The sequence below is a fragment of the Colobus angolensis genome, unplaced genomic scaffold, assembly GCF_000951035.1.
Source record: "Colobus angolensis palliatus isolate OR3802 unplaced genomic scaffold, Cang.pa_1.0 Scaffold212, whole genome shotgun sequence".
NCBI lineage: Eukaryota > Metazoa > Chordata > Mammalia > Primates > Cercopithecidae > Colobus > Colobus angolensis.
Window position 1 is genome coordinate 3,645,844 of NW_012115289.1, and position 13,374 is coordinate 3,659,217.

General features: G+C 41.3%; 1 protein-coding gene across 1 annotated transcript in view; it reads right to left on the reverse strand.

Moving 5' to 3' along the window:
* Nucleotides 1-13,374, reverse strand: part of GPBP1 (GC-rich promoter binding protein 1) — an 86,169-nt gene that overhangs the window by 33,268 nt on the left and 39,527 nt on the right. The window contains exon 4 of the mRNA XM_011942916.1: nt 10,158-10,178. Within this exon, the coding sequence (XP_011798306.1) occupies nt 10,158-10,178 (21 nt within the window). The remainder of the gene's footprint in view (nt 1-10,157; nt 10,179-13,374) is intronic.

The following is a 13,374-nucleotide window of genomic DNA, read 5'->3' on the forward strand; positions in this document are numbered from 1 at the left end:
AGGGGGGAGGGGAAAGAGAATTTTAACAGGTGGTCTCAGTAATCTAAAAAGAAAATGTATGAAAATTATCAAAAAATGTTTGGTGAAAAAGGCCAGGCACGGTGGCTCACACCTGTAATCCCAGCACTTTGGGGTACCGAGGTGGGCAGATCACCTGAGGTCAGGAGTTCGAGACCAGCCTGGCCAACATATTAAAACCCCATCTCTACAAAAAATACAAACTTAACCGTGTGTGGGGGCACACGCCTGTAGTCCCAGCTACTTGGGAGACTGAGTCAGGATAACTGTTTGAACCCGGGAGGCAGAGGTTGCAGTTGCAGTGAGCCGAGATCTCACAACTGTACTCCAGCCTGGACGAGACAGAGTGAGACTGCATCTCAAAAAAAAAAAAAAAGAGAGAAAAAAAGAAAAAGAAATAGAGCTCTGTAAACCAATATAAATAAGGACAACCCAATGGGGGAAAAATGAGCAAAAAGCCAGTTCTCAAAAACATGAAGAGCCACAAATCACATGAAAACACAGCCAGGTTCTCTTGTAATCAAAATGCAAGATTAGAATGAAGTTGACACTTCTTGCCCATTGGCCAAAATATAACGACAGTAAGGGTTGAGAAGACAGACAACTCTTTTTTTTTCTTTTTTCTTTTGAGATGGAGTCTCGTTCTGTTGCTCAGGCTGGAGTGCAGTGGCACGATCTTGGCTCACTGCAACCTTCACCTCCTGGGTTCCAGTGATTACCCTGCCTCAGCCTCGTGAGCAGCTGGGATCACAAGCACCCACCACCATGCCCGGTTAATGTTTATAATTTTAGTAGAAACAGGGTTTGACCACATTGGCCAGGCTGGTCTTCAACTCCTGACTTCAAGTGATCCACCTGCCTTGGCCTCCCAAAGTGCTGAGATTATAGGCGTGAGCCACTGCACCTGGCCCAGACAATTATTCATTACTGGGTTAGAAAACATACACATACATATATGCTTACTTATTTATCTCAGTAGGGAGAGAAATGCACATGTATATCTGTACTTATACTTGTCATCTTTAAAGTCTTTATAGTTTTTTTTAGTCTTGCATGTATTTCAATAGATTTATTCTAGCACCTTACAGTATTTTTAACTTTTTTTGTATTATGCCCCAGAACTGAGCAGATGCCATTTATACTGCAAATATTTTCCTACAGCTTGATTTTTTTTTTTTTGATTTCCTTAAAAAAAATTTCCCCCACTGAAATCTGGGTAATATAAAGAATGGGGGGATCTTTTTCCCCCTTAGAGACAGGATCTATGTTGCCCAGGCCAGACTCGAACTCCTGGCCTCAAATGAAGCTCCTGCCTCAGCCTCCCGAGTAGCTGAGACTGTTCACCACTGTGCCCAACTTTGAGATACAGATATAGATATAGTTTGTTTTTTTTTTGAGACAGAGTCTCATTCTGTCACCCAGGCTGCAGTGCAATGGTGCAATCTCAGCTCACTGCAACCTGTCTCCAAGGTTCAAGTGATTCTCCTGCCTCAGCCTCCCGAGTAGCTGGGACTACAGGCACCCGCCACCACACCTGGCTAATTTTTATTTTCAGTAGAGACAGGTTTTCACCATATTGGCCAGGCTGGTCTCGAACTCCCGACCTTGTGATCTGCCCGCCTTGGGTTCTCAAAGTGCTGGGACTACAGGCGTGAGCCACCACACCAAACCAGCTTTGATATTCTTAAAAAGACTATATTGGTGGTTTTAATGAAGTATTTTAAACATACAAAGAAATAAACAGGCCAAGTGCTTGTTACTATTTTAAATTATATTTTTTAAAGACTTAAGTCTTTGCTGCACTTACAATTCTATCTCGTATTAGTCTTTTATCTAGCAACTTTATTTCTAGTAACCTTAATTCTTACTTTGTAGCATATCTGTTGGGATTTTTTTTTTTATATGGACAGTTACTGTTCATAAATAATACCAATTTTCTATCTTGCCCTTTAGTCCTGTTACCTGTATTTCTTACTCATATTTTACTGTGCTGGCTATATGTCAGAGTCTTTCAAGAGTCTGGATTTTATCATCTCTGCAAGTTATAAGCTAGCCTGGATACTGTTTCATGTATGCTAGCAAAAGAAATGAGACAAAAAGACTTTACTACTCATGGCACAGCAAGCAGCATAAGCATGATGTTAGCACTGGTTCTGTAGCGCCCCCTAAGACCTCTGGGGCTTGACAGGGAGGAGCCTAGGTGGATGCTGCCCTTGCACTGAGTTTGGCAAATCAACCACATTTATAAAGAGCTTGGTCTTTGTCCCTCAATGTTGCTTACTACAAACAACCAAGAAATGACCCATGCAAAGTGTAGTCAAGACCTTGCATACAAGCAAGAAGGTGCAGGAGGCTGGGTGCAGTGGCTCAAGGCCAAAATTCCAGTACTTTGGGAGGCTGAGGCAGGTGGATCACTTGAGGTCAGGAGCTCGAAACCAGCCTAGTCAATACAGTGAAACTCCATCTCTACAAAAAATACAAAAATTAGTCCAGGCGTGGTGGTTCATGCCTGTAATCCCAGTACTTTGGGAGGATGAGGTGGGCAGATCACCTGAGGTCAGGAGTTCGAGACCAGCCTGGCCAAAATGGTGAAATGGCTCACTAAATACACTAAATTCACTAAAAGTACAAAACTTAGCAGGGTGTGGTGGCGGGTGCCTGTAATCCCAGCTACTCGGGAGGCTGAGGTAAGAGAACTGCTTAAACCTGGGAGGTGGAGGTTGTGGTGAAGCAAGATCGCACCACTGCACTCCAGTCTGGGCAACAGAACGAGACTCCATCTCCAAAAGTTAAAGAATAATTTCAGAAGAATACAGGCCGGGCACAGTGGCTCACGCCTGTAATCCCAGCACTCTGGGATTTTGGGAGGCCGAGGCGGAAGGATCACGAGGTCAGGAGATAGAGACCATCCTGGCTAACATGGTGAAACCCTGTCTCTACTAAAAATACAAAAAATTACCCGAGTGCAGTGGTGGGCGCCTGTAGTCCCAGCTACTTGGGAGGTTGAGGCAGGACAATGGCGTGAACCCAGGAAGCAGAACTTGCAGTGAGCAGAGATTGCGCCACTGCACTCTAGCGTGGGCGACAGAGCAAAACTCTGTCCCAAAAAAAAAAAAAAATTAGTCAGGCATGGTGGCGCACACCTGTAATCCCAGTCATTTGGGAGGTTGAAGCATGAAAACTGCCTGAACCCGGGAGGCAGAGGCTGCAGTGACCTGAGATCGCGCCACTGCACTCTGGCCTGACAGAGCAAGACTCAATCTCAAAAAAAAAAAAAGCAAAAATGCTCAGAGCCCAGGATGAATTGCCTCTCTCAATGATCTACACATCAGCCCTATACATTCTTGGCTGAATTTGAATTTTCCCATCATTATTCCACTGTCAGTACTCATATTAATCTTCCTGACAGAGACTGGAAACAAATTAATTTAACTGGTCTTATACAGCATTTCATTAAGTCTACTATCAACATCTCAAGTGAGGTCAGGATCCAGCCAACCGAATAAACCCTGGAAGGAGGAACGCTGGTGAACACTGGGGACCACCAAGTAATTTTGCCAGGATATGGTCTATGGCCATGACCATCCATTACAGTTCATTAACAGGAATTTAAACTGACCTGATTGTTGGTGTCACTCTAACAATTACAGGGACAACAAATAGGCCACAAGTTACTCCTCACTGTCAATACAGACCTCCTGTATCTCATTCTCTCTCACATAAAAACCAGCCACCCCAAGGGACACAGGTCACTCCAAGATCTGTTGTTAAACTTGATTTGGATTACTGTTAATAGCTTAGTTCAGAAACATGAACGATGTCTCAAAGTAACTGGAGCCTCAGTTGCTACACATGTCATAACTATTTAGGTATCTGGATAAGTATATGAATTGTTATCGATCATAATGAAACAAGGTTGTATGGATCTGAGTGTTCAAATGCAGATTCAGGAGCTGCCATTGATGGCATCAGGAATAGCAGGATAGTTGACTGCCCATGTCCACATGAATTTTCCCAAGTTCAAAGTATGTGAACAGAGGTGGCAAATCTAGCAGTGTGTCAGTGTCATCTCCTCCAGCTACTGTTTGACTCAGGCAGTGATGCTGGTTCAGGGTACAGAGAGGGCATTAATTGTTCACCTTTCTGCACCTCCTGGGGTAACATGCTCCTCAAGCATTGGGGTTGTTTGCTCTCCTCCACAGCCATGAAACTGGTTAGTCTTGTGTCTAGCAATCTTAATTCTTACTTTGTAGAATCTGTTGGTTTTTTTTTTTTAATATGGAGTTAATTGTTCACAGATAGTATCACTTTTCTTTCCTTTTTTTTTTTGAGACGGAGTCTCGCTGTCTCCCAGGCTGCAGTGCAATGGAGCGATCTCTGCTCACTGCAAGCTCCGCCTCCCGGGTTCACGTGATTCTCCTGCCTCAGCCTCCTGAGTAGCTGGGAGTACAGGCGTCCGCCACCACGCCTGACTAATTTTTTGTATTTTTAGTAGAGACAGGGTTTCACCATGTTAGCCAGGATGGTCTCGATCTCCTGACCTCGTGATCCACCTGCCTCGGCCTCCTAAAGTACTGGGATTACAGGTGTGAGCCACTGCTCCTGGCCAAATAATACCAGTTTTCTATCTTCCTTTTTAGTACTATTGTATTTCTTACTCATATTTTACTGTGCTGGCTATATGTCAGTCTTTAAAGTACAAGAGCTGTGACTTCACGTAAGAAAAAAACAAAATCTCCTACTTGAACCTAGACTTTTCACCTGGGGGGGTAAGATGTTAATGAGATGGGGGCATTTTTATGTAATTTGTAGTGATCCATTGTGTCCCCTACCTTGGTCCTCAATGGATACTGTAGGGGGAGACCAGGTGAGCAGTTCACTCAAGCAAATGGTCATTGTCTTCATGATCTAGGATGTCAACCCAAGAGAATCTAATAAGTTAGAACTACTTAGATTCCATTTTGGCCAAGTTTTCACCCTGGGGTATGGCCTGGACTTTACTCTTAGGGGAAAGCAATGCCATGTCCAAGGATGGTCGGGTCATAATCCCAAATTTTAAAACTATAAACTGGGTGTGGTGGCTCTTGCCTATAATCCCAGTGCTTTGGGAGGCCAGGAGTTCAAGACCAGTCTTGGCAACATAGCAAGACCCCATCTCTACAAAAAAATTAGCTGGGCATGGTGGTGCGCACCTTTAGTCCCAGCTACTTGGAAGGCTGACTAGAGATGATCACTTGAGGACGGGCACGGTGGCTCACATCTGTAATCCCAGCACTTTGGGAGGCTGAGGCAGGTGGACCGCCTGAGGTCAGGTGCTCGAGATCAGCCTGACCAATATGGTGAAATCCCGTCTCTACTAAAAATACAAAAATTAGCGGGGCGTGGTGGCGTGTGACTGTAGTCCCAGCTACTTGGGACGCTAGAACAGAAATGCTTGAACCTGGGAGGCAAAGGTTGCAGTGAGCCGAGATTGTGCCACTGCACTCCAGCCTGGGCAAGAGAGAGAGACTTAGTCTCAAAAAAAAAAAACAAAAAAACAAAAACAAAAAAAAAGATGATCACTTGTGCCCAGGAGTTCCAGGTTGCACCAAGCTATGATCATGCCACTGTACTCCAGCCTGGGCCATAGTCTGAGACCCTGTCTCTAGAAAAAAAAATTTTTTTAATTAAAAATATAATTTTAAAAATATATATATAATTAAAATGTCTACATTCTCACAATTTCTCATTTATTTTACACCAATTATACCCAGGAAGTGACTATGAAGAGGTTTTAGTTATGCTGCATTCAATGACCAAACAGCCTCACGGAGGTGTAAGGAGGTAAGGAAGGCAGAGTTTTAACTTGTTTTGAGCTGAATTTTGAGGATGTTCTTCTAGTACTTCACAATACCAGATGTCTGTGGATGGTAGAGAGCATGGAATGTCCATTGATTATACTGAATATTGACCCTGCAAAGCATTCTTGAAAAAGTTTCAACCATAGTAAGGTACCATTGATAGCACCAAGAATTGGAGCTCATCTGACAAACTTCTGGCAAGAGTATAAAGAAAATAGTTATAGAGGCCGGGCAGGTTGGCTCATGCGTGTAATCCCAGCACTTTGGGAGGCCGAGGTGGGAGGATCAGGGGGTCAGGAGATAGAGACCATCCTGGCTAACACAGTGAAACCTGTCTCTACTAAAAACACAAAAAATTAGCTGGGCATGGTGGCACACGAGTGTAGTCCTGGCTACTCAGGAAGCCGAGGCAGGAAAATCGCTTGAACCTGAGAGGCGGAGGTTGCAGTGAGCCAAGATCATGCCACTGCACTCCAGCCTGGGTGACAGAGTGAGACTCCGTCTCAAAAAAAAAAAAAAAAGAAAAAAAGAAAATAGTTACAGATAGCATATAGGGTAAAAATTAGACCACTACAAGTGAAAGAATGTGGCAATATCTAATCAAGTCCCAGCAATTTTACTTCTAACTATAGCTTAGAGTATTGCTATTCATAAAGTAGTCCACAGATGGGCAGCATCAGCATCACTTGGAGGTTTATTACAATTTGGGACCCTACCAAAGACTTATTGAATCAGAAACTTAATTTTAACAAAATCCCAGGTTGTCTTAGTACCTATAAAAAGTTTTGAGAAGCAGTAAGTAGCCTTAAAAATTCTTACACATGTGGACAAGGAGAAATTACAAAAGCATTCAATGCAGTACTCTGTCATAGTCAAAAGTTATAAACAATCTAAAGCTAAATAGACAAAATGGGACACAAATAGAATACTAGTCAAAGTTCAAGATAACTACACTAAACCTATAGATATCAACATGAAAAAAATTTCAGACATAATGAATATAAAAGCAACATGTAGACATTTAAATAATCATTTATGTACTTTTAAAACATACAATACTATCTATTGGCATTTACACATATAGTAATAAGAATATGCATTGAGAATACCCGTGGGAAAAAAATGAAAATGGAAACAGGATTGTGAAGTAAATAGTGGACTCTGTATATGTAATACTCTATTTCCAAAAAGAAATATAAAGCAAATATGGTGAAATGTTTAAGATATAACTATGTTGAGTGGTAAAATTTTTTTGTTTTTTTGTTTTTTTGTTTTTTTTTTTGAGACAGAGTCTCGCTCTGCTGCCCAGACTGGAGTGCAGTAGTACGATTCCGGCTCACTACAATCTCTTCCTCCCGGGTTTGAGTGATTCTCCTGCTTCAGCCTCCTGAGTTGCTGGGATTTACAGGCACGTACCATCATGCCCAGCTAGTTTTTGTATTTTTAGTAGAAACAGGGTTTCACCATGTTGGCCAGGCTGTTCTTGAACTCCTGACCTCAGCTGATCCGCCTGCCTCAGCCTCCCAAAGTGCTGGGATTACAGGCATGAGCTACCTACCATACCTGACCTAAATTTGTTTGTTTGTTCGAGACAGGGTTTTACTCTGTTGTCCAGCTCTACTAGCACACTCATAGCTCAATGCAGCCTCAAACAACTTCTGGGCTCAAGTGATCCTACTGTCTTAGCCTCCAGAGTAGCTGGGACTACAGGTGCAAGCCACTATGCCTGGCTAATCGTTTTTAATTATTTTGTATAGACGAGATCTCATCAGATTGCCAAGACTGGTCTTGAATTTCTACCCTCAAGCGATCCTCCTACCTCAGCCTCCCAAAGTGCTGAGATTACAGAAGCAAGCCATTGTACCTGGCCTACTTAATTACCAGGGTGGTTAATAAGTGTTTACTTACTTCTTTGTACATTTAAATACTTCATTAAAACCTTCTACAGTCTTTTTAAGAGTATCAAACACAACTGGGTGCAGTAGTGTGCACCTATAGTGCCAGCTACTCAGGAAGCTGAGACAGGAGCATCACTCGAGGCCAGGAGTTCAAGACCAGCCAACACAGTGAGACCCTGGCTCTAAGGGGGAAAAAATTTTAAGGAAATTTTTAAAATATCAAACAAGCTGTAGAAAAACATTTGCAATATAAATGGCATCTGCTTAGTTCTGGGGTGCCATACGAAAAAAAATTTTAAATAAAAAATATAGTCAAACATAACCCAATATGAAAGGAGCTATAAGTCACTAAGAAATAGACTACGTAAGCAATTCTGAGAAAAAATTTCTAACACAAAAGTATGCTCAATCGTAATTAAGTGATGCAAATCAAAACGAAGTATTATCTTTTCATCTAATTTCACAAAAATGTAAAAATGAAAACATCTAGTATCTCCGAGACTGAAAAGCTGCCCCCCTTCCCATAAAACTGTAACGGGATTATAAGTAGATGCGAACTTTTTGGAGAGCAGTTAGGCATTATCTACCAAAATGTACAAACTTTCTGACCTAGCAATTCTGCTAGAAATTTACCTTACCATTATATTCAAGAAATGCCCAGGTATTTCTACTGTCTAATCCATTAATAGGTAATTAACTACATAATTCACGTAGATCCACTCAACAAAAGTTCATAGAGCCAAAAGAGATGAATTTCCTATGACTGACTATAGAAAGATACTAGAGATGGTACCCTTGAAAAAAAGGGAAAAAACAGTTATTTCATGTTTCTCCAAACTGGGATAAAAATATATTTTGGTGTATGCATAAAAGTATCCTAGCATTTCTCTTCTGAAACCTAGTCTACTATCCTAATAATCAAGAAAAGAAAGTCATTAAACGGATGAATTTTAAAGTCTGATACATACAGCTTCCTATTCCAGCTCTAGTACGTCTCAGCAAATTAATCTCTCAACCTGAGTTCCCTCATCTGTAAATGGTGGGCAGGGGGAGATAAGAGTGTCTACCATCTTCAGATTTTATATAAAGTGTTTTATTACAACAAGTAAGGCAGAGACCATCTCCATCCACTTCTTCTTACACTGCCTTTCTTTCTGGACTGTTTTTAAAAATAGTTTTAAGGCCAGGTACAGTGGCTCAAGCCTATAATCCCAGCACTGATTTCGAGCTCCTGACCTCAGGCAATCCACCTGCCTCAGCCTCCCAAAGTGCTGGGATTACAGATGTGAGCCACCGTGCCCGTCCTCAAGTGATCATCTCTAGTCAGCCTTCCAAGTAGCTGGGACTAAAGGTGCGCACCACCATGCCCAGCTAATTTTTTTGTAGAGATGGGGTCTTGCTATGTTGCCAAGACTGGTCTTGAACTCCTGACCTCCCAAAGCACTGGGATTATAGGCAAGAGCCACCACACCCAGTTTATAGTTTTAAAATTTGGGATTATGACCCAACCATCCTTGGACATGGCATTGCTTTCCCCTAAGAGTAAAGTCCAGGCCATACCCCAGGGTGAAAACTTGGCCAAAATGGAATCTAAGTAATTCTAACTTATTAGATTCTCTTGGGTTGACATCCTAGATCATGAAGACAATGACCATTTGCTTGAGTGAACTGCTCACCTGGTCTCCCCCTACAGTATCCATTGAGGACCAAGGTAGGGGACACAATGGATCACTACATAGTGAGATCCTGTCTCTAGAAAAATTTAAAAATAAATAAATAAATAAATAAATAAATAAATTTTTAAAAGTTTCATTTAAAATTTTCTCTAAAGCCCAGAATACCTAAACAAACAATAAACCAAAAAATCTACACAGTAAACCTTCTCCATAGAAGTTTCAACGAACTCTGCCTATGTGCCTTCAGAACAGCAAAAATCAAAATAAAAGTTTCAATGAACTCGACTAGCAGTCTGATTGAATTTTCTGATCCTTTCAGCCTAAAAGTATAAATAGCCTACATTTTCATCGCAAGCTGACATTGCTTACATTGTCAAAGGAAAGTTTTGGTACAGTAATACTAATCTTTTTAACACTGCCATAAAAGAATCAAAATTATACATTAGTTATAGAGATAACTACAGATTATTGAATAAAGATATGAAAATGTATTCATCATAGTAAAGTTTCACCATAACACATTTTTTTATTTTGTTTAAAAAGAAAAAAATTCTCCAACTTTCTGTTTCTATTTCATACCATTTATCTACCCTTTTAATACCACAGCCCTGAAATCTTTCATCAAACAATTATGAAGATACAGCATCCTGTTTACAGGGATTATTTTGTCATCCTTCCTAGCATAACAAACAGAATTTATCTGTTCAACCTTCTTTCAGTAATACTTTCAAAATGCTGGTCAGGACCTACTAACAAATGATGAGATCAGTCACAATTAGCATTTTTTAATGGAATTTTTAAAAAACCAGAAAACTACAGAAGAAAACATTAGTGTACCATAGGTATATGAAATTTATTTGTTATATCTACGTGGAAATGAAAAGAGTGTGTAAAATATCCTTCTCACTACAGGTCACAACTAACAGTCTAAAAAGTCACTGCCCTAAATAAGAGAGTTATACTCAGCCACATGCAGTTTAAATTTTTACCACATGATGGGGCTAAAGTTCTACACATTTCAAAACTACTGCCATACAGTTCTGAAAACATTTTTACCCTTAATTTAAATCTTCATGTCATCTTTTCAAACAAAAAATACTGCCATTTAATTTAAATAGAGAATGCAATACTAAACGTATGTTCCAATTACTCAGAACAATATTAAAAAGAGAGAAATGATGTGGGTAAACAAAAGACAATGGCAGAAAACAAGAGGTTAATTACAAATAGAATTCATAAATGAGGACCTGACAGAGGAAAGAATAAGACAGAGAAGGTATAAGAGAAGTATCACTAGAAGGTATTTTGTTTGTCAAAACCACTTTGGGCAAAGAAACAAATCTCAAATACTGCTAGGTGAGAGTTTAAATTGGGTGGGGTGCAGTGGCTCATGCCTGTAATCCCAGCACTTTGGGAGGCCAAGTCAGGTGGATTACCTGAGGTCAGGAGTTTGAGGCCAGCCTGGACAATATGGTGAAACCCCATCTCCACTAAAAATACAAAAATCAGCTGAGTGTGTTGGCAGGAACCTATAATCCCAACTACTCAGGAGGCTGAGGCAGGAGAATCGTTTCAACCCGGGAGGCGGGGTTGCAGTGAGCAGAGATCACGACTGCATTCCAGCTTGGGTGACAGAGCAAGACTCCAGGCTGGAGGGCTGGAGTGCAGTGGCCAGATCTCAGCTCACTGCAAGCTCCACCTCCCGGGTTCACGCCATTCTCCTGCCTCAGCCTCCCGAGTAGCTGGGACTCCAGGCGCCAGCCACCTCGCCCGGCTAGCTTTTTGTATTTTTTAGTAGAGACGGGGTTTCACCGTGTTAGCCAGGATGGTCTCGATCTCCTGACCTCATGATCCGCCCGTCTCGGCCTCCCAAAGTGCTGGGATTACAGGCTTGAGCCACCGTGCCCAGCCTTAAATTGTCAACTATTTTCTAAAGCTAATTTTCAGTTAGAAGAATTCAGAATTTAGAATTGGCATTCCAAATTCTAAAAATCAAAATCATCATCATTATGAGGGCCTATACAAATTAATCCAGAGTCACGCCCCAAAACAATGCATGTTAACAATTATCAGCCAGGCTCAATGGCTCACATCTTTAATCACACTTTGGGAGGCCAAGACAGAAGGATCTCCTGAGCTCAGCAGTTCAAGACCAGCCTGGGCGAGATGGTGAGACCCTGTCTCTATTTTTTTAATTTTTTTTAAAGTACCAATCTTAACTTCAAGTTAACATTTAAATGAAGACAAAAAATATTTACAAGTTTTTTTTTTTTTCAATGTTTTGTGTATCTTTCCAGATTTTTTTTTTTTTTTTTTTTTTTTTTTGAGACGGGGTCTCACTCTTGTTGCCCAGGCTGGAGTGCAATGGCACAATCTCAGCTGGCCACAACCTCCACCTTCTGGGTTCAAGCAAGTCTCCTGCCTGAAGCCTCCCGAGTAGCTAGGATTACAGGCATGCACCACCAAGCCCAGCTAATTTTGTATTTTTAGTAAACACAGGGTTTTTCCACGTTGGCCAGGCTGGTCTCGAACTCCTGACCTCAGGTGATCCACCAGCCTTGGCCTCCTAAAATGCTGAGATTATAGGTGTGAGCCACCACACCCCACCTCAAGTCCCTTTTTTACAGTCAATTAAATTTTTACTCATTTTACAGAATTCCAAAATGAGTCCTATAGAAAGACCACAGAATACCAGATGCATCCTGGATTCCAATCTAGGCTCACACTAATCAGCAATGTGAAAGCAATTCAATTATCCTTCCAAAATCTGTATAAGGTTTAGATGATCACTAAGATCCATCTTCAAACCCCAAAATTGCATTCTATAGGAAAATTCTGTAATTTCAATGTATCTTTTTCAACACATATGGCTAAATTTATTAAGACCTGGTAAGTCCTTATGGGAGAAGAAAATTCCAAATTACAAAATTGTTTCCGGGTCGAGTGTGGTGGCTCATGCCTGTTACCCAGCACTCTGGGAGGTAGAGGCAGGCGGATCACTTGAGGTGAAACCAAGTTATCAGGTCCCTGTGATAACTCAAGTTTATGTTAATGGTCACTTAGACTGGGGCCCCCCAACAGTCTCAGCATAGGGCAACAGCAAAAATCAAGTGATTAGAGAGTATGAACTTTCAGCCCCACCCACAGACCAACAATTGCTGAACACGTGAAAGTGCTAGGAGGGTAGCATACCCAGACAGGACATCGAAGCTCCACACACCACCTCTCCACACTTCACCATTATCAATCTATTCACCTGTATCCTTTATAATAAATCAGCAAATATGTTCCCCTGAATTCTTTGAGCCATCCTAGGAAATGGTTCAGACCCAAAGGGGGTGGTTGCAGAAACCCTGCTTTGTAACCAGTGAGAAGTACTGGTGACTGGGACTGGCTATTGGCATCTGAAGTGAAGGCAGTCTTGTGGGACTGAACACTCAACCTGTGGGATCTGACATTATCCCAAGCAGACAGTGTCAGAACTGAAATGCATTATAGGACACCCAGGTAGTGCTGCTAGAGAACTGCTTTGAGGGGGAGAATCCAAAATATGTGGTTATAGAAGTGTTCTGTGTTGAGAGTAGAAAGGAAAAACAGTTTTTGTTTTTCTTTTCTTTTACACAGATCTTATAGTCTAGAAAAGCCACAACACCTAAAGGAATTACTTTCCATCAAAATGAACACAACTTGGCTGAACCAAAAGTATACATTACTGTAAAAAATTTCATAAGTGATAAGAAATTAACTAGTATTCACAAGAAAGATATTTTTAAATAAACTCAATCTGTGTGAAAATTTTCATTTATTTAATTTATTTACTTTTGTAGAGAGGCAGGGTTTTACCATGTTGCCCAGGCTGCTCTCAAACTCCTGGCCTCAAGAGATTCTCCAGCCGGCCGGGCGCGGTGGCTCAAGCCTGTAATCCCAGCACTTTGGGAGGCC